The 21964-nt window shown below is 41.1% G+C and overlaps 1 protein-coding gene across 2 annotated transcripts in view; it reads left to right on the top strand.

Annotated features, from left to right (window-relative positions):
- ntng1a (netrin g1a) overlaps positions 1 to 21964 on the top strand; it is a 241765-nt gene that overhangs the window by 17610 nt on the left and 202191 nt on the right. For both annotated transcript variants that reach the window (XM_062991104.1, XM_062991103.1), the window contains exon 2: positions 16489 to 17053. In XM_062991104.1, coding sequence (XP_062847174.1) covers positions 16805 to 17053 — 249 coding nt within the window. In that variant the 5' untranslated portion in view covers positions 16489 to 16804. The remainder of the gene's footprint in view (positions 1 to 16488; positions 17054 to 21964) is intronic.

The following is a 21964-nucleotide window of genomic DNA, read 5'->3' as shown; positions in this document are numbered from 1 at the left end:
TCTTCAATGGTCAGGACCACCACAGGGCAGGTATTATTTAGGTGGTGGATGATACTCAGCACTGCAGTGACAATGACATGGTGGTGGTGTGTTAGTGTGTGTTGTGCTGGTATGAGTGGATCAGACACAGCAGCGCTGCTGGAGTTTTTAAATACCGTGTCCACTCACTGTCCACACTATTAGACACTTCTATCTAGTTGGTTCACCTTGTAGATGTAAAGTCAGAGACGATCGCTCATCTATTGCTGCTGTTTGAGTTGGTCATCTTCTAGACCTTCATCAGTGGTCACAGGACACTGCCCATGGGGCAAAGTTGGCTGGATATTTTTGGTTGGTGGACTATTCTCAGACCAGCAGAGACAGTGAGGTAGGTGTTTAAAAACTCCATCAGCATTGCTGTGTCTTATCCACTCATACCAGCACAACACACACTAACACACCACCACCATGACAGTGTCACTGCAGTGCTGAGAATGATCCACCACCCAAATAATACCTGCTCTGTGGTGGTCCTGTGGGGGTCCTGACCATTGAAGAACAGGGTGAAAGGGGGCTAACAAAGCATGCAGAGAAGCAGATGGACTACAGTCAGTAATTGTAGAACTACAAAGTGCTCCTATATGGTAAGTGAAGCTGATAAAATGGACAGTGAGTGTAGAAACAAGGAGGTGGTTATAATGTTATGGCTGATCGGTGTACATGCTAGTAAAGCACTAGGAGCTGGGATTCAAACCCACATCCTTCCAGTTGGAAACCCACAGCTCTACCCACAAGGCTGTCCCATCACAATATCACGAAATATTTTTAGTTGAAATATATTTTTGATTTAATTATGGACTTTTTAAAAAAGGACGTTAAGGACGTTGCCTTAACTGTAATATTGGAGTGACAGCATAACAAAGAAGGCTAAGGACCTTTCTATACAACATTCAGCTAGTGACAGTTCTGTTCAAGGAGCTGTTTTAGCATGTGGCACCTCATACAGTATTTGAGTGATAACCTCTGCCAGATTGTGCCATTCAATAGCCGTAAAAAGAATCAACATCTTTAGCTAGGGAATTTACTAAAGCCGGATATTAAGCATAGTGCTATTAGCTAATGTTGGTGAATTTTACACTTCTTACAGTGTGTAGCTCAAATGTTGGCTTTAAATTTGAATTGTCTAAGTTAGCATCTGTGTTTGGCAGATTATTGACTATAATTTGACAGTAGCTGCAGTAGCACAGAGCTTTTTAAATGTTCATTAAAAAAATTTGCACTAGCAAAACCACCTAAAGCCACCTTTTGCTTTTATGAATGTTGAAATTTGTTTCATGGATTTGGCACCCTCTCAGTCTCACCCAATCAAACCCAATCTCACCAATCTTCATCCAATCTTACCCACCCTCTTTATTTCCACCAATCTTACCCATCCTCTCCCACCTTCACAATTTTTCACCTAGTCTCACCCATCCTCACCCATATTTACCCAATCCTACCCACCCTCTCCAACCCTTACCCAGTCTCACCCATCCTTACATTAGCACCCAAACTCCTGTATTTTTCTCCCCTTTTTCTCCCTTTTAGCGTGTCCAATTGCCCAATTGCGTCATGCTTCCTCTCCACCAATGCCGATTCCTGCTCTGATTGAGGGACAACGAAGCTAACCCACGCCCCCTCCGACACATGGGCAGCATGCCGTATGCATCTTGTCACCGACACTTTGACGAGTGCAATGAGGATCAGCACTGTGTATGGAGAGACACACCCTGAAAGCCCTCTTTTCCCATCTCTGTGCAGGTGCCATCAATCAGTCAGCAGAGGTCAAAGTTGAATCAGTCTTGAGAGAGTCCCTATCCGGCTTTTTAATATCCCACCCCTATCTGAACAACAGGCCAATCGTTGTTCATGTGGCTGCTCAGCCCAGCTGGCAGGCAGAGCTGAGATTCGATACGATGTATTCGAGATCCCAGCTCTGGTTCCAGCGTGTGTTTTTACCGCTGCGCCACCTGAGCGGCCTCACCTGCCCTCTTAATGCTCACCTAATCTCATCAGCCTTCTCAATATCAACCGATAGCAACCAATCTTACTCACCCTTTTTTTCTTTTCCTCCAATGCCCCCCCCTTAATCTAGTTGTGTGCATTACCAACTGCCTCTTTTCACCCGCATGAGGCGAGTTCATATGCGGATATGCCTTGTGCACGGAAAGCCACACCCTGATCAAAGCATTATTCCTCGACTCTGTGCAGGTGCCATCAATCAGCCAGCAGAGGTCATAATTGCACCAGTTATGAGGAACCCCGACCTGCTTATCCCACCCTATGAACAACAGTCAATCGTTGTTTATGTAGCCGCCCAGCCAGATGGAATACGATGTATTCGAAATCCCAGCTCTGGTGTGCTAGTGTATTTTACCGCTGCGCCACCTGAGCGGCCCTTAGTCACCCTCTTAATCACACCCAATCTTAATCTCACCCACTCTCTCTCTCTCTCTTTTATGGATATTGAACCTTTTGTCCTGGATTTGCACCTGGTGCAACCAATGAAGCCCTTGACCTGATTTGTAAATGTGTGCTCTTATAAGAGATTTTATTCAAAGGATTGAATAATTCTGCAGTAGTCAGTAAAAATGGCATAAAGTGTTGAGTTTAAAGAATTCACTTATACTATTAGTTTTGCCGAGCTATTTACATTGTTCTTTTTAGATGATTTTATTGCCACCAGCTAAAAGTTTGTTATTTTGCTAATAAACCTCATTTGCAGTGGGTGTTAAATAATTTTGATTGTGACTGTAAATGAGTGAGTGAATGTGTTGCTTTTCAATTCACTTACTCATTTACACCTTGGGAAGATTTGGAGCATTCAATCCACCCTTTGAAGGTTTTTGAAAGGTGGGAAGAAAGCTGGGTACGGCTTTTGTATCTTCAGAAGGTTATTTTTTCAAGGCCAAATATATGTAATCTAGGGTACAACAGTATGTTGTGTACCAAAAATCAGTTTAACCCTTGTGTGGTTTTCATAGTTTTGTTACTCAGCCAATGTTTGCGGGTCTGGTGGACCCACCGCATTATTGTGTTTTTAAATCAATACAGCCATAACTTATTTAACATACAAAATATCTGATGTTTACAAACAATAAAGACAGCATATTTGGTTAACATTTACTATTTACCTATATTGAATCACATTTATAAATTACAGTGCCATCCGTTTGTTGTGATAAAATATAAAAAAGGAAAAATCACTATCAAAATATGGCTGGAAAAACGTGTTTACTTTGAACAAATCAAAATGAAACAACCTTAAGAAATGTAAAACATCTGTCAGTGTAAGAAACAGCAGCCTGAACAGATACAGTATCTACAGGTATATCAGTCTACACATCAGTTCCATCGAACACAGTCTATTCATGCTCGCCTATACAACACATGAGGGTCAGCTTTACTGTGTTACATACATTCATTTGATGCATGTATGCTCTGTCTGTCTGTCTCTCTGTCTGTATCAGTATGTCTCTCTGTATGTCTGTCTCTCTCTCTCTCTCTGACTGCCTGCCTTCCTGTCTGTCTTTGCCTGTCTGTCTGTTTTTATCTATTTGTCTGTCTCTGCCTGTCTCTTTGTTTCTCTCTCTGTCCATCTGTCTCTGTCTGTCTGTCTGTCTGTCTGTCTGTCTTTCTCTCGCTCTGTGTTTCTGTCTGTTTCTGTCTGTCTGCCTCTCTCTCTGTCTGGCACTCTGTCTGTCTGGCACTCTGTCTGTCTCTCACACACAGATACACACACACTCACAGCAGGACATGTTGTAGTAGGACAGAGTAAAGGGACACACTTTTATACCTGCGGGTCCAGTGGACCCGAACACCACATGTGTAATATAAATGTGTAGGGGGCGTGTACAGTGAACTCATTAAAAATGTGTTATTTTATATGTTCTTCACACAAAATGAGCCAAAGGCAAAGAGTCTAAGGTTATAATAATAAATAGCATCATTTTCTTTTGGTAAACATTGAAAACAGGTCCCACAGACCCAAACGCCACACAAGGGTTCTTTTTTATGTAATGGTACTTTCTTATTAGGTACACCTATTAAGTAGTTTATTTTTTTGATTAAATCCACGCCTACCATACAGATGAACTTTTTCAGTATACAAATATATTTTTTAGCATTTTGCCTCATCTGCCTGAGTCACTATTAGCAAGCTCATTTTAATCCATCCAGGTTAACCGTTTGAGTGAAGTTTTCAGATTTTTACAAAATTATTTGTGTATAATATAGTATTTTTCCGCTAAAAGACAGCAGAGATTGTGCTGCCAACAGTCAATTTTGTACTCAGGTGAAGCACCAAACCTGTAGAGGTCCCCACAGCAGAGAAGTTGAACTTGTAGAATTTGATCTGTACAAAAAGGATTCGGCTGTATATTCCAAACCATGTGCTGCTTTAAGTCCCTATTAAAGTGAATGTACTTTCACACATGAAGCATTACTTGCAAAAAGCTGGTGTAGAAAAAGTGAGAACTTTCTTTATTTTTGTGAGTTTGCATTTGTGCATGATGCTTTCCTCAGCGTTTAGTATGTCACTGTGCAAACTGAAAATTCAGTGGCTGCTGGAATCTGTCAGCAGCATGTGATAGCTTCCTTTTTCTGCCACGTCCAGGTTGTGTAGTCAGGTTGTCAATTATACTCTTCTTTGAACCTTTTGGACAACTCTTTTGACCATATTTCTAACATGCAATCAAGCGGCACAGTCAACAAAACCCTAGCCAGTCCAGGTATTTCGTGTTTTATCTCAAGCACAACTAATGCAACTAATGAAGCCCTTGATCAGTTGCATCAGGTGTGCCTGAGACAACACCTGCAAATGTGTGCTTTTTCTGAGACTGCAGTAGTCATTAAAAGTGGATTATTATTTAAAGATTAAGCCACTCGTTGATTTTTATAATATCAAATTACACTTAAAATCAATTACTCTTTAATTTTGTATATCGCTGTAACATTAGCTGGATTGTTGTACTGTTTCTTGTTTTCTTGTTAACTGAAAGAAGCCGGGAAAGTCTGCACACCCCTTTTACCTTCTCCACATTTTATTACATTACATTCTATAATAGATTGAGTTCATTTTTTGTCACATTTTTTCATTTTTTATTCATTTTTAGCCCTTTTAGCCCTTTTTAGCACATTTGTGCTAATTTATTAAAAATCAAACTGTAAAATATCACAAATGTGCACACCCTTTAATATGACACCCCAAAGTGAGCTGAGGTGCATTTTGTTTTAACTGATGCTGCTTGAGTTGTTTCTACAATTTAATTGGAGTTCACCTGTGGTAAATATAATTGATTGGACATGATTGGGGATTGCAAACACCTGCCTATACAAGGTCCCACAGTTGACAGTGCATATCAGAGCAAACTCCAAGCCATGGGGTCAAAGGAATTATCTGCAGACCTCACAAACAGGATTGTGTGAAGGCATAGCTCTGGAGAAGGGTACAGAAAAACTGCTGCAGCTGTACAGGTCCCATAGAGCACAGTGGCCACCATCATTCATAAATGGAAGAAGTTTGGAACCTAAATTAAGGATTTTTGTCAGTAAAATAAAATTGCATATTTTTTAAACCCTGTTTTCACTTCGTAATTATTGGTGATTGTGTGAAGATGTTTAAGGCAAAAAAAGAACTCAATCTATTATACTGTAGAGTCCAACATAATACAACATGGAGAAGGTGAAAGGGGTGTGCAGACTTGACTGTACATTTGTTATTTTCTTCACTATATTTTGAACGTTTAATTTTTGACTGAAGTTTGGTGTCATATAAACATGTTAAATATTTTAGAACAGTTTTTCCCTGAGGCTTCACAGAAAGATTAGCTAAGCTGGCACCCTGGCAGGACTCACTCTGCTATTAACTTTGTAATGTAAAATATAATATACACACCCCAGTTGGGACTTGAGTTAACACTGAAATATTTCACAATAAGCAGGTGAATTGGTAACAGGTGAGGGAATCATGATTGGGTATAAACGAAGGATTTGACAAAGGATCAGTCTTTGCAAGTAATGATGGATTGTGACTCGTGCATTACCGTGAAGCCTTTAGAAGGCATTTCATGAGAAACTGTCATGCTACTTTGATAAATATAGCCACATGGCCTTGGTGTAGATCAGAAACCCATTGTCACTTAACACAGTTTACCCCTGCATCAAGAAATGCTACATAAAACTCTATTACATAAAGAACAAGCCATATTTAAATTTGTGCTATGTGCTAGACATCTACACAGACGTGGTTGGCTTTGTCGGAGATTGGGGGAGGTGGTTGAAACCTTGTGACTGAGTTAGGGTCCAGGGTTTGTTCACGGCACGCGCTCAATGATTAAGGATGAAACTGGACCCACTGTGACCCAGACCAGGATAAAACTGTAGATGTCACATGTCTCTTTCCCAACTTTTTGACTGTTGTGAAGGAAAACATTAATTCATACATAACAAAGAATGCATTGCTTGCAATTAAGTGACTTACAGATCCTTTAGTAGCTGTCTTCAAACAGTTCCTTTTTCCTACCTAAGTAACATCTGTCAACGTGTGAAATTTCCCACTGTCCCACAAGGACATTTGTCTTCATGTATATAAGGTTGATCGTTCCCTTTCTTTGGGTCACACTGCTTAGGTTTCTATGTGAGGCTTGTGAGTGTGATCCTTCTCTGCAGACAAGAATAAACTTCTTTTCTACTTACAATCCAGTCTTCAAGGTATTTATTAAAAGGGTTTTTCTACCACACTGTGTTGAAGGAATCAAATTCTAAATATTTTATATTTACAAAATCTAGTGACACTGATCATTGGAAACATTAGAAATCTTTTCTTTTTACTCTTGTCAGTTTAATAAAGATTTAACAAATCACAGATTCTTATTTTTACTGTATTGTACAAAAACTTTTATGCAGATGGGGTTTGCACTTTGAAAGTCTGTCAAACACCTTATCACTCTTCATTATTCCTTGGTGTGTTCAATCTACAAGGCAAGCGCTTTCGAATACTGGTGGTGTGAGGAAAGGTCCATTGATGTATGAATCGGAGAGCATGGTAGTGTCCTATTAACACTCATCACATCCATCAGCATCGCATTATGGCCTGATGGATAGAGAGTTTGATTAAATTCACCAGATTTAATAAGAGGAGGGTGAGAGGGCAGATGAAGAGAGAAGAAAAGAGCGGAAGAAAAATTAGGGAGAGAAAGAGGACAACAATTAAGTGACAACCTTTTTGGCATGTGATTAATATACATAATACTAGTGTGTTCAAACAAACAAGTGAAGAGTGAGTAGAGGATTGGAGAAGTAGTACCTAACTTTAGTTCAGATCCTACATTCCAGTCAACTGTTTTTTGTATATAATGCTCTTGCGTACAAACACAAAATATACACCGATGAGGCATAACATTATGACCACCTTCCTAATATTGTGTTGGTCCCCCTTTTGCTGCCATAACAGCCCTGACCCATCAAGGCATGGACTCCACTAGACCCCTGAATGTGTGCTGTGAATTGAGATCTAGGGAATTTGGAGGCCAAGTCAACACCTCAAACTCGTTGTTGTGCTCCTCAAACCATTCCTGAACCACGTGTCAAAGTAACATCCACATGGATGGCAGGACCCAAGGTTTCCCAGCAGAACATTGCCCAAAGCATCACACTGCCTCCGCCGGCTTGCGTGCTTCTAATAGTGCATCCTGGTGCCATGTGTTCCTCAGGTAAACAACGCACACGCACCCGGCCATCCACGTGCTTGTCTGTTGGATCAGACCACACGGGCCAGCCTTTGCTCCTCATGTGCACTGTTCCTTCCTTGGACCACTTTTGATAGAATACCCCACAAGAGCTGCAGTTTTGGAGATGCTCTGACCCAGTCATTTAGCCATCACAATTTGGTCCTTGTCAAACTTCCTCAAATCCTTAATTTTTCTTGCTTTTAACACATCAACGTTGAGGATAAAATGTTCACTTGCTGCCTAATAAATCCCACCCACTAACAGGAGCCGTGATGAAGAGATAATCAGTGTTATTCACTTTACCTGTCAGTGGTCATAATGTTATGCCTGGTCGGTGTATAGTGATGAGCCAAAACATTATAACCACCCACCTAATACGCTGTCAAAACAGCTCTGACCCACCTCCTTGGAACACTGTCAGCTGGTACTCACCATGGCTGCATGTGACACCCCTTACTGCTTTAGAGATACTTCAACCCTGTCATCTGGCCATAAAAGTGTGATTCTTATTAAAGTTATTTGGGCATTTATTCTGATCAGATCTGTTGCATTCAACACGTGAACTACAAGCATTAATACAATAATTGGCCATACCAATACTAATTATAATCCCCTTATTTATGTAATTATCCAATCTGCCAGTCATGTGACAGCAGCACTGCACAACAATGCACAGAACAAAATCCTCTGGTAATGTTTACATCAAACATTGAAATGTAAAAAATAATAGTGGCATGGGTATTGAATCCAGAATGTTTGGTTTGAGTGTGTCTCAAACTCCTGATCGGACCCACAGCAGTGACTAGAGTGTACACAGAATGGTGAGAACTACATCCAGTGATTGGCAGTTCTGCAAGTGGAACGCCTTCTGTATAAGACAGGTCAAATAAATAATGGCTAGTTTCATGTTACCTGAAAGAAAGGCTACAGAAGCTTAAATAATATCTTTACAACTGTGGTGTGTAAAAAAACTCACAACATGTCAAAGCCTAGGAGAAATGCACTACAGCAGCAGGAGTCCATATCAAGTTCTGTTCCTGACCCCACCATCAGTTTGTCAGTATGATCAAGCAACATTTTTCCACTCTTCTGTTTGTCAAGTATTAGGAAACCCCTCTAAAAACAAACGGCATAAACTGCAGTTAAAAAAGGCTAATATAAAGTACCTATGATACCTATCTATGATATAAAGTACCTTTTTTGTTCACCATTAAAGTGTCAGTTTAAGTCAAAAGTATTTTAATTGAGGCGCCCAGGAGGCGCAGCAGAATATTCCACTAGCACAGTGTTTCTCAACCTTTTTTCAGTCACGGCACCCCATTAAAAGTATTCAAAATCTCGAGTCACCCCAGTCTAAAATGTATTAAAAAACTTACACTCTGCATCCCTCGGACTGCTAACACACAAAAACACTACAGGGAAGAGACGTACTGTGGTTGTATTGCATTAGGTTTTACAAAAATCCTCTCTTGTGCAGAGATGTGCCTGTGTTTGTTTCTGCTTTAAAACATACACGTCATGAACCAATCAGATTTAACATCATTAAAGAAGTTTATAGTTTATTTCTCAATTATTTGTCATTTTACCACTAGCACTGCTCATTGTCTGCATGTTTTCTCTGTAGCTCGGTTACGGCTCTCTCAACTCAAACTCAAAAGAAGCTTTACTGGCATGACAAATAAGGACATTCGTATCGCCAAAGCAAGTTACAGAGAAATAATACAAATAACAATAAAAAAGAACAAATATATACAAAACAGTTACATGTGCAAAAATTATAAAATATTAATAAAAACAGTGCAATATAATAACAATAAAAATTATAATATTTACATTAATGAGGTAATGAGCTCTCTCTCTCTCTCTCTGTATGTGTGTGTGTGTCGGTGTGTGTGTCGCTTGCTCTCTCCGCGATACTGAAAGTGATTTGAATTTCGACAATGAACAGCTCTTATTATGACTGATTAATTCCCTCTACTGATGGAAGCGGAATGGTTGAATTACAGCCAATAAGAACAGCACAGAAATATAAATATATATTGTAACGGCTCCCAGAGGCGCGACTCGGTTCCTTTTGTTCATTTTAAAGAGCCGTTCAATAGAATTGGATCATGCGCGAACGACTCATCACTATAGGCAACGCGCGCAACCCGCGTTGACGTTGTAGCATGGGGAAAGGGGCGTGTGAGACAAATTTTGATGTTTGAGGCAGCTAATGGAATACATTTTCATGATAAGTTGACTTTTTTGTATTTTATTATTTTATTTTTAATTTATTTCATAATATCAGTAACGTGAGAATATTTTTGACGGCACCCCTGACGAAGCCAGACGGCACCCCAGTGTGCCGCGGCACCCCGGTTGAGAAAGGCTGCACTAGCGCCGAGATTCTGAACCCCTCGGTTCGAAACTTGGCATTGCCATCGGTCAGCTGGGCATCATCTAGCGGGCATAATTGGCGGTGCCTGCAGCAGACTCTAATTGGCTACCGTGTCTGCTAGGGCGGGATGGCCGGACTATGTGGGTGGGGTCTTCTAACGCTGTGCAAGGACCCTGATTAGCAGATAGAGGCGCATGTGTAAAGTGCATGGGTGAAAAAGAAAGGGTCCGCTAAGGACTGCATACAGGTTGGAGGAGGCGTGAGCAGGAAATATACCCTCCTCAAGTGCAATCGGGGATCCCTAGCAGCGGAAGACAAATTGACTGCACTAAATCAGATGGAAAATGGGAGAAAATGCATAAATAAGTAGAAAAAAAAAGCATTTTAATTGGCAACAGACACTAAATAGATAGGTATTGGGACACCCCAAATTACTGAATTCATGTTTTTAGCCACAACAATTGCTAACAGGTCTAATTAATTAATTACTATACCTGACTGTACCCTTGTGCACAAAACAAGGTCTATAAAGACCTGCAGAAAAGCTTGGTTTAAAGAAACTCTAGTGGCCCACACAGAGCCCTGCTCTCAGCCCCACTGAACAGCTTCGGAATGAACTGGAACATCAACTAAGGCAATACAAATGCCCTATTTTATGAAATATGCACAAATTCCCATGGACATACGTCAAATCTTGTGTGAAGCTTTCTCAGAAAAGTGGCTGTTGTTATAGCTGAAAGATCACTTAAAGGTTACTTATTTTAATAGCAGGTGTCCAAATACTTTTGGCAATATAGTGTATATAAAAGTAGCCAGTAAAAAGACATCACAAGTCTGGGTAAATTGTTTTTAATGGCCACATCTGACCTGTTAATTGCATTGGAGATGGTATGTGGCTAAATGAGTTTATGCTATTTATTAAATGCAAGTGTTTACATATGTTTGTTTCAGCCTGGGTAATGAATTAGTCATGTGTTGAATTAAGATATTAAAAAAGAAAAGCATTAGGCACAAAAATTGTTTATTAAAATCTAGGCAATGGTGTAATGGTCAACTTTTTTTCCAACAGTAAAATGTCCAAGAACTCATTTCAATCTTTCATTCATTCTCATTTCCCATAGTACTTCACACGCGCACACACACATGCAAAGCAACCAGAGCCTTTTCAGTCTGGAGGCAGAAGGCATTCATTTAAAATTCCTGACTGAATGCAACATGCAGATTAATTCATATTTTTTTCCTCTTTTGTTTTGGTGCCGCCACTGGGCCCTGGTCATGTTAAGCTCCTTTCTGAGAATGATTCAGGTTCACCATCCAGCAGCCCGTATTACATGCCTGATAAAACAATTCTGCCTTATTTTATTTTCTGCTAATTGCAGTTACTCCCTTAAAGCATGATTAAAGGAAAATTAGTGTTTAACAGCCTCTCGTAACAGCAAGCTAAGAGAGAGCCATTTCAGCTTAATTACACATGACAATACAAAAAAAGCAAAACAAACAGCTACAGCTGCATATGCCAGCATCACAGCACAGACTTTATGTACAGGGGTTGGGTTGGACTGGGTCTGACATAGGTATAAACTAGAAGATGCCAATTATATACTTATTCATTATCACTAACTGCTTTATTTTGGTCTGTGTCCTGTGGGTCCCATGCCCTCCTGGAAACAGAGACTGCAAGGCAGGAATGCACTCTGGATAAAAGCCAGTCCATCACAGAGCAATACAGACATCATCACAGACATTTTTACACATTACACTCACACCTGCGGCAATTCAAGAGCATCCAATCCACTGTTTTATGTTTTTGTGCAGTGGAAAGACAGAAGAATATGGAACATTCAAAACTAGGTCCTTAGGATCCATCTCCCTAAATGGCTGATTTAAATAGCCCTTGTTGTACGTGCTTTGTAATAGACTGGCATCCAGTGTTAACAGCCTTTAGATCTTTAAACCTTGAGCTTTAAATCATCAAACCTTAAAAAGGATGAAACAATTGCAAAGGACCAATGCACAAATGTGGTAGGTTTGCCACTGTGTTGTGCTTCTTTTTTTTTTAACTGTGTTGCGTTCTAAATGTTTTCAATGTGAGATAGGTCTAGGCTGCAGGCGAGCTAGTCTAGCACCAGCACTCTCTTACTACTAAGCCACACAAAACACATGCAGAAGGTGGCTTGGCTGACACACACCCCTCTGACACGTGCGCTGTAGCCGACTGCATCTTTTCACCTCCATGAGGCGAGTTCATATGTGGACCAGCTTTGTGTGTGGAGAGCCACACCCTGTCCACATTATCCCTCGACTCTGTGCAGGCGGCATCAATCAGCCAGCAGAGGCCGTAATTGCATCAATTATGAGGTCCCTCTCCAGCTTCCCGCCCTGTATGAACAACAAGCCAATCGTTGCTCATATAGCCGCCCAGCCCAGCCGGATGGCAGTTTCGAACCGACAAGATCAAAATGTCAGATCCAACGTGTTTTACCACTGCGCCACCTGAGCGACATGCCTTTACATCTTTTATCTTCTCTTATTTCTACTGGAGTTTGTCGTGCTCTCCTTATGTACAGTGTATCACAAAAGTGAGTACACCCCTCACATTTCTGCAAATATTTCATTATATCTTTTCATGGGACAACACTATAGACATGAAACTTGGATATAACTTAGAGTAGTCAGTGTACAACTTGTATAGCAGTGTAGATTTACTGTCTTCTGAAAATAACTCAACACACAGCCATTAATGTCTAAATAGCTGGCAACATAAGTGAGTACACCCCACAGTGAACATGTCCAAATTGTGCCCAAATGTGTCGTTGTCCCTCCCTGGTGTCATGTGTCAAGGTTCCAGGTGTAAATGGGGAGCAGGGCTGTTAAATTTGGTGTTTTGGGTACAATTCTCTCACTGGATATTCAACATGGCACCTCATGGCAAAGAACTCTCTGAGGATGTGAGAAATAGAATTGTTGCTCTCCACAAAGATGGCCTGGGCTATAAGAAGATTTCTAACACCCTGAAACTGAGCTACAGCATGGTGGCCAAGGTCATACAGAGGTTTTCCAGGACAGGTTCCACTCGGAACAGGCTTCGCCAGGGTCGACCAAAGAAGTTGAGTCCACATGTTCGGCGTCATATCCAGAGGTTGGCTTTCAAAAATAGACACATGAGTGCTGCCAGCATTGCTGCAGAGGTTGAAGACGTGGGAGGTCAGCCTGTCAGTGCTCAGACCATACGCCGCACATTGCATCAACTCGGTCTGCATGGTCGTCATCCCAGAAGGAAGCTGACGCACAAGAAAGCCCGCAAACAGTTTGCTGAAAACAAGCAGTCCAAGAACATGGATTACTGGAATGCCCTGTGGTCTGACGAGACCAAGATAAACTTGTTTGGCTCAGATGGTGTCCAGCATGTGTGGCGGCGCACTGGTGAGAAGTACCAAGACATCTGTATCTTGCCTACAGTCAAGCATGGTGGTGGTAGCATCATGGTCTTGGGCTGCATGAGTGTTGCTGGCACTGGGGAGCTGCGGTTCATTGAGGGAAACATGAATTCCAACATGTACTGTGACATTCTGAAACAGAGCTTGATCCCCTCCCTTCGAAAACTGGGCCTCATGGCAGTTTTCCAACAGGATAACGACCCCAAACACAACCTCCAAGATGACAACTGCCTTGCTGAGGAAGCTGAAGGTAAAGGTGATGGACTAAACCCAATTGAGCACCTGTGGCGCATCCTCAAGGGGAAGGTGGAGGAGTTCAAGGTGTCTAACATCCACCAGCTCCGTGATGTCATCATGGAGGAGTGGAAGAGGATTCCAGTAGCAACCTGTGCAGCTCTGGTGAATTCCATGCCCAGGAGGGTTAAGGCAGTGCTGGATAATAATGGTGGTCACACAAAATATTGACACTTTGGGCACAATTTGGACATGTTCACTGTGGGGTGTACTCACTTATGTTGCCAGCCATTTAGACATGAATGGCTGTGTGTTTGAGTTATTTTCAGAAGACAGTAAATCTACACTGCTATACAAGTTGTACACTGACTACTCTAAGTTATATCCAAGTTTCATGTCTATAGTGTTGTCCCATGAAAAGATATAATGAAATATTTGCAGAAATGTGAGGGGTGTACTCACTTTTGTGATACACTGTATTTCCTTTATGTACACTTTTTTAACCATTTTTGAACTTGCCTGTGGGTGGCCTATGGAATGGGTGTAAATGAAAATAAATGAAAATAATAATCATTAGTGAGTGTGTAATGCCCTGCACTCCATTTCTGCCCTGTTCAGGGTGTACTAGTATCTAAATAAAAAGGCTATAAAAATACATGACTAGTGGTCAGCTGGGTTAGTTCATCATAGTTTCTTCTCATGTCTATGTGTCTTGTCCTTTAGCTCCCAGAAACATGGCATTAGGTAAATTACCTGCTTCTAATTCCCCCCTAGTTGTAAAAGGGTGTAAATAAAGAAGGTGGTGTGTGGTGTTCCAGGCTGTATTCCTGCTCTGTGTCTAGTCAGGATAAGATCTGAATACTACATGATAAAGTGTTAATGAAAGATGAATCACTGACAGAATCTGAGTGTGCCAAATGTGTGCTTTTGTCATTCATTAATGACCTTTGGCATGTCCTCTTCTATTACTTCAGTTTCTTTTTATCCACCAGGTGGATTGGATTCTTTAAATTGTCCTTAACTATCAGTGTTTGTGAATAAATGAGTAAATGTAAAAACTGAGCATGTGTAATGACATTAAAGTGACTGACACCATGTCTCATCCACCCAGTGCATAGTGATTTTAGGCTCCAATACCAAACAGATGAGAATTAAGCAGTAATGGAAAATGAACGAATCGATATGTAGGGCGCCCAGGTGGCGCAGCGGGATATTCCACTAGCACACCAGTGCCGAGATTCTGAACTCCTAGGTTTGAAACTCGCCGTTGCCACCGCTTGGCTGGGTGCCATTCAGCGGGCATAATTGGAAGTGCCTGCAGGGCGGGATGACCGGACTATGTGCGTGGGGTCTTCAAACGCTGTGTAAGGACGCTGATTAGCAGATAGAGAGGCGCCTGTGCAGAATGCATGTGTGAAAAAGGGTTCCATTAAGGGCTGTCCGCAGGTCGGAGGAGGCGTGAGCAGCAATATACCCACCTCGACTGCAATCAGGGATCCGCCAGCAGCGGAAGACAAATTGACTGCGCTAAAATTGGGAGAAAATGCATAAAATATAATAGAAAAAAAAACAATATGTGAATCAATTATTTTGTCAATTAGTGCCACCGGGCCGCGGACCGATACTGGTCTGTGGGTCATTTACCGCACAGAAAAAATAATTCGAAATCGCTACGAGCAATTAAATTTCCAATACTCTTGGGGTGTTAGTGTCTCTAATCACCACTAGGTGGGAGCAGCATCTTGTTGCAGCAAAAAAAGCTCAGAGTTCCCACTGATTTTCCATTCTATAGTTATTCTATTTTAAATCCCCCGCCCCGCCGGTCCGTGAAATTATATTTTATATGAAACTGGTCCTTTGATCAAAAAAGGTTGGGAAGCGCTGAATTAGTGTATCAATTAATAAATCAATTAATGAATATATAGTCTGTAAAGATGGGACAGTCTTTTTGTCAGGTATTAATGACTTAACCCTCTTCAAACATGCATGGGTTTTTCTTTAGAACCTCTTGAAATATGCCAGTAGGCAGATTGCCTACCTAAAATGATTCTTAGTGTAAATGTTAATACGTCAGAATGAAAAAGTTTTCTTCCACCTTGCTAATAAGGTGGAACCAAGTAGATCAGAATAAAGAGGTTACCAAATATGAATAAAGGAATGAATGAATGAGTTAATTAATTGGATAATAAAGGGTCACCGGGAACAGAATCTTTTTAAACTACTCATTCTTGATAAGAAAAATGCAAAAAAGCACATAGAAGTATTCTGACTCCACTTTTCTCTCTGTTTGTAAGTGATGTGTTTGTATAGCTCATCATCAGGCAGGAGATATTACGTTACTATAGTAACTTTTGTACGTATAACCTTGTGGATTAGCCCTCCGTTTAATGTCTTATCATTTATGCTATTCACTGAGTGTAAACAGCAAGGTCTTTTTCGCATCTTAGCCAGCGAGACCTTTTGGGCCGTAATTCCATTTGGGTGTCAGGTGAAGCTGTTTGTGTGCGTTTTTGATGGATAGCGATGGACGGGAAAGGCGCGTGTAATGTGAAAGCTGAGGATCACGTTCACTTTGATGGCCTCTTTGAAATGCGAGATTTGTTCAGGAGGTGTATAAGACCCCATGCTTGTTTCTTGTTCTATTCCCTTGCTGCACTCTCAATCTTTTTTCTCTTCCTTCTCCTCGCAGAACGACAGATGGGAAAAGAAGGATGATTGACAGGAAGCAAAGCTGAGACGGCTGCCAATCTAAAACACCAGGCCACAGAAGACGACTCATCCGCATATCAGTCGTCTCGCTTTCTCTTTATCTTTTGTGCTTTCACGGCCTCCGGTTTTCCCAGCAGACCTGCATAAAGAACAGAAAAAAGCTGGCATGGTTCCTCACCTCTACTGCCCTCAGCCTGGTAAAACTTGGATTATTTCATAAACTCAGTCTATACACAGTTTCTCTCTGTAGCTTTACCTGTCCCTACTTCCCTACGTCGTTTCAAGACCAAGCAACCATGCGTGTGTGGTTGATGATGACTCTCCAGGCAGCATGGCCATGTTTTTTTGGCCTGGCCATGAACCACTACCCCACCACGTGGGGCCATTATGACATGTGTAAGTCACAGGTTTACACAGATGAAGGACCCACCTGGGATTACATGGCGTGCCAGCCCGAGACTGTCGACATGACCAAGTTCCTGAAGGTTAGCCTGGACCCACCAGATATTACCTGTGGAGACCCACCGGAGACCTACTGTGCCCTGGTAAGTGCATGATTGAGGTCAAAAGGTGGTTGAGTGTGTGGTTGCTGTGTGAAAAGGGGGCTGTGTAAGCTGTACGTGGTGGTGTTATGGTTTCTGCAATGTTCTTATCATCAGGCCACATTGAATCAGCTTGCCAGCAAGACTAAAGGCTGTTTTACCACTATACATTGTATACCTGGTGTTGTACTGTATACTTATACATTTAGTACCTGACAACTAGACCTGTGCTTCCAAATGCCAAACACCTCTCACTCCTTCACTCCCTCACTCATGTTCCTCAAGCTGTTTTTTTTTTTTCACTTCAAGCTGTAGTGCTTCACATTAAATGTGTACTTGTTCCATTAGCAATTAGTCCAGTACTAAATGTTCCTGATCCATCAACAAAGATTCAAGTTTGTTACAAACAGAAGTGTGAGCCACATGTATACTATCTTTGTCTGGCGCCAGTGTCAACATGTTCACTCTGCAAGTGTGAGACACGAAGGTTTGCAGATCTGAAGTGGTGCAGCCTTTAGAGTTTTATCCCTCATTAATTTAAGCGATTAAGTGGGATTAAGTGTTATTTTGTACCATTCTTTCTACAAACACGTCTTGGGGTGTGCAACAGTACTGGGTTATTGTTGTCACGTTTTTCATTTAAAAATTCTCCACACATTCTCTATTGGGAACAGGTCAGGACTGCAGGCAGGCCAGTTCAATATCCATGCCTTTGTAATGTGTGAGGCATGTGGCTTTGCATTGTCTTGTTGAAAAATGCATGGACATCCCTGGAGAACATGTCTTAAAGGCAGCATATGTTGCTTTAAACCTCAATGTTCTTCTCTGCATTAATGATGGCACCACAGAAGTGTAAATGACTATGACTATTGCCAGACCCTGGCTTTTGGCTTTGTTGCTGTTAACAGTCTGGATGGTCGTTTAGTCTTTGGTCCAGAGCGCACTGTATCTATTTCATTCAAAGAAGACCTGGAATACTGATTAGTCTGACCACTATACATGTTTCCACTGTGTGATGGTTCATCCCAGATGCCTCTGAGCCCAGAGAACTTGACACAGCTTCTCCGCCGTCTGAAGGATCAGAGATCACGGGTGTTCAATTTAGGCATGCGACCTTGCCCTTTATGCACTAAAATGCCTCTAGATTCTTTAAATTGTTTAAAGATATTATGCACTGTAGAGAAGGAGATAGCTTTCTTTGAGGTACATTGTTTTTAAACATTTCAATAATTTACTCATGCACTTGTTGACAAACTGGAGATTTCCTGCTCCTCTTTGTTCCTCAAAGACTCTAATCATGATTACCCCTACCTACTGATGTCACCGCTTTGAAATTGCAAGTCCAATTAAGTCAAAGTAAATGTAAAAAAATTATTTGTAATTATGTACATTTACATTTATGCCATTTAGCAGACGCTTTTATCCAAAGTGACTTACAACTGGGACCGATTACAAAGCAAACAGTTCAGATTTAGATGCTTTGCTTTAGGGGATAAGTTAATCATTTAATTAATTATTTTCCCCATATTAACCAAATTATGATTTAATGAAAAATACAAATTATGGCAAAGAGTAAGTGGACACCCTTCCTAATGACTAAATTCTGATGGTTCAGCCCCACCTATTTCAAACAGCTGTATGAAATCAACACTTTGTGGATCCGGTTTTGATATAAAGTTCTTTAATTTCCAGCATGACTGTATCCCTGTGTACAAAGCAAGGTCCATAATGACAATGTTTGACATGTTTTGTGTGAAAGAACTGTATAATGACCTGCACTGAGGTAGTTCTGGAATGGGATCAAGCCCATGTTTAGGTGTCCACATACTTTTAGACATATTGTCTACATTCATACTGCTATAAACTTATACACCGATCAGCCATAACATTAAAACCACCTCCTTGTTTCTACACACACTGTCCATTTTATCGGCTTTTCTTACCATATAGAAGCACTTTGTAGTTCTACAATTACTGACTGTAGTCCATCTGTTTCTCTGCATGCTTTGTTAGCCCCCTTTTATGCTTTTCTTCAATGGTCAGGACTCTCCCAGGACCACCACAGAGCAGGTATTATTTGGGTGGTGGGTCATTCTCAGCACTGCAGTGACACTGTCATGGTGGTGGTGTGTTAGTGTGTGTTGTGTTGGTATGAGTGGATAAGACACAGCAGTGCTGATGTTTTTGAACACCTCACTGTCACTGCTGGACTGAGAATAGTCCACCAACCAAAAATATCCAGCCAACAGCGCCATGTAGGCAGCGTCCTGTGACCACTGATGAAGGTCTAGAAGATGACCAACTTAAACAGCAGCAATAGATGAGCGATCATCTCTGACTTTACATCTACAAGGTGGACCAACTAGGTAGGAGTGTCTAATAGAATGGACAGTGAGTGGACACGGTATTTAAAAACTCCAGCAGCGCTGCTGTGTCTGATCCACTCATACCAGCACAACACACACCACCACCATGTCAGTGTCACTGCAGTGCTGAGAATGATCCACCAGCTAAATGATACCTGCTCTCTGGTGGCCCTGTGGGGGTCCTGACCATTGAAGAACAGGGTGAAAGCAGGTAAAAAAGTATGTAGAGAAATAGATGGACTACAGTCAGTAATTGTAGAACTGCAAAGTGCTTCTATATGGTAAGTGGAGCTGATTAAATGGACTGTGTGTCCATTTATGACATTTCAGCCTTTAAGTGTTTTTTTAATCGAAGTGGGGTTTTTTTTGTCAATTACATTTTAGCTACATATTTGCCTCTCAATCTACTAGGTAGAAATGACTATATTCCCTGCTTGTACTTCCCCCATAATCCAAAGATGGCAGCAGGCCCATACAACTTGGGGGTGAAAAAGCCAGTGGCTCTGTTTCTTGGGAGGTGCAGAGGTCTAATATGCTCAGCACAGCAGAAAGCTTGAACTCTCGAGTTAGAATCTTAATAAGGTTTTTTTTTTATTATTGCTGCTAAAAATGCTACCTCTGGGCATAGCGTGACTCGAGGTACAAGGTATGGCTTTCTTTGAAAATCCTTTAATGAAGGGTGTAAAAGAAGTAGCCATCGACTGCAGACGTTGGAGAGAGTGCCTGCTAGTCTGCATACTTTGTGTGATGCAAGCAGCAGAGGAAGTCTAAAGTAATTGGAAATACTGGATTGGAAAATATAGAAAAATAAATAAAAAGAAAACTACTCTGTGTTATGTTTATCATTATTCACATACTGACAAATAATAAACTGTCCAATCAATGCTCTTAGTTACAGCTAATAGTTCATATTCAAATCTGGAATTAAGCTGCAGATATCACACTCATCACACATTTATGTAATGTAAATGCAATGCCACATATTCCACACCCATGTTGTCAAGTGCATCCACTTCTGGGAGACCATGTTTAAATGATCTTAAATGCTAGTATTTTAATCATTTAAATTATACACAAGGAAACCGCAATGCTATGGCATGGAGCTGCAAACTCTGTACATGTGCATCTGAATAATTTGTACTACAGTAGGGTAGATCATTATCACTATACTTTGTTAAATTATTTTTGTGTCATTTTGTGTTTGGAAGCAGGGGTCACAGCTCAGGGTCAACCATTGTTTGGTGACACTGGTCCTGATAAGGTCAAGAACCCAACACTGACTCTTGGGCAGAGACAAAATTTAAACCTGAGCTCTACCCACCGAGCTACTACTACCCCCAAATGCAAAGCTGTTAGTAGATACTAACACTAACATCTTGGTTATATGACTGTACAACCCCAAATCAAAAGAAGTTGGGACAGCATGGAAAAAGCAAATAATTCTTACATTTACTTTGACTTTTATTTGATTGCAGACAGGATGAACCTGAGCTATTTCATGTTTTATCTGCTCAACTTTATTTCATTTATTAATAAACATCCATTCCTGCATTTCAGGCCTGCGACACATTCCAAAGAAAGTTAGCACAGTAAAGCATTTACCACTTTGTAATGTTGCCATTTCTTTTCACCACACTTAAAAGACGTTTTGGCACCGAGGATACCAAGTGATTTAGTGTTTCAGCTTTTATTTTGTCCCATTCTTCCTGCAAACACTTAAGATGTGCAACAGTACGGGGTCGTCGTTGTCGCATTTTTTGTTTCAAAATTATCCACACAATCTCTATTGGGGACAGGTCAGGACTGCAGGCAGGCCAGTCCAGTACCCGTACCCTCTTCTTCTGCAGCCATGCCTTTGTAATGTGTGCAGCATGTGGTTTTGCATTGTCTTGTTGAAAAATGCATGAACGTCCCTGGAAAAGATGACGTCTTGAAGGCAGCATATGTTGCTCTAAGATCTCAATGTACTTTTCTGCATTAATGCTGCTATAACATAAGTGTAAATTACCTTTGCCATGGACACTGACATAGCCCCATACCATGACAGACCCTGGCTTTTGGACTTGTTGCTGATAACAGTCTGGATGGTCCTTTTCATCTTTGGTCTGGAGCACACGGCGTCCATTTTTTCCAAAAAAGACGTGGAATGCTGATTCATCTGACCACAAGACACATTTTCACTGTGTGATGGTCCATCCTAGATGCCTCTGAACCCAGAGAAATCGACTCTGCTTCTGGACATGGTTAACATAAGGCTTCTTTTTTGCACAGTAAAGTTTGAAGTGGCATTTGTGCATGTAACTCTGTATTGTAGTGCTTGACTAAGGTTTAAGAAGAGTAATCCCTCACCCATGTGGTTATATCCGCTATTGTTGAGTGGTGGTTCTTGATGCAGTGCCGTCTGACCGATCGAAGATCACAGGCGTTCAGCTTAAGCTTGCGCCCTTGGCATTTACGCACTGAAATTCCTCCCGATTCCTTAAATTGTTTAATGATATTATGCGCTGTAGAGGGAGAAACATGCAAATCCCTTCTAATCTTTCTTTGA

This window comes from Trichomycterus rosablanca, chromosome 3 (genome assembly GCF_030014385.1).
Source record: "Trichomycterus rosablanca isolate fTriRos1 chromosome 3, fTriRos1.hap1, whole genome shotgun sequence".
Classification (NCBI taxonomy): domain Eukaryota; kingdom Metazoa; phylum Chordata; class Actinopteri; order Siluriformes; family Trichomycteridae; genus Trichomycterus; species Trichomycterus rosablanca.
Note: the sequence above shows the minus strand (reverse complement) of the source record. Positions and strands in the feature narration are given on the sequence as shown.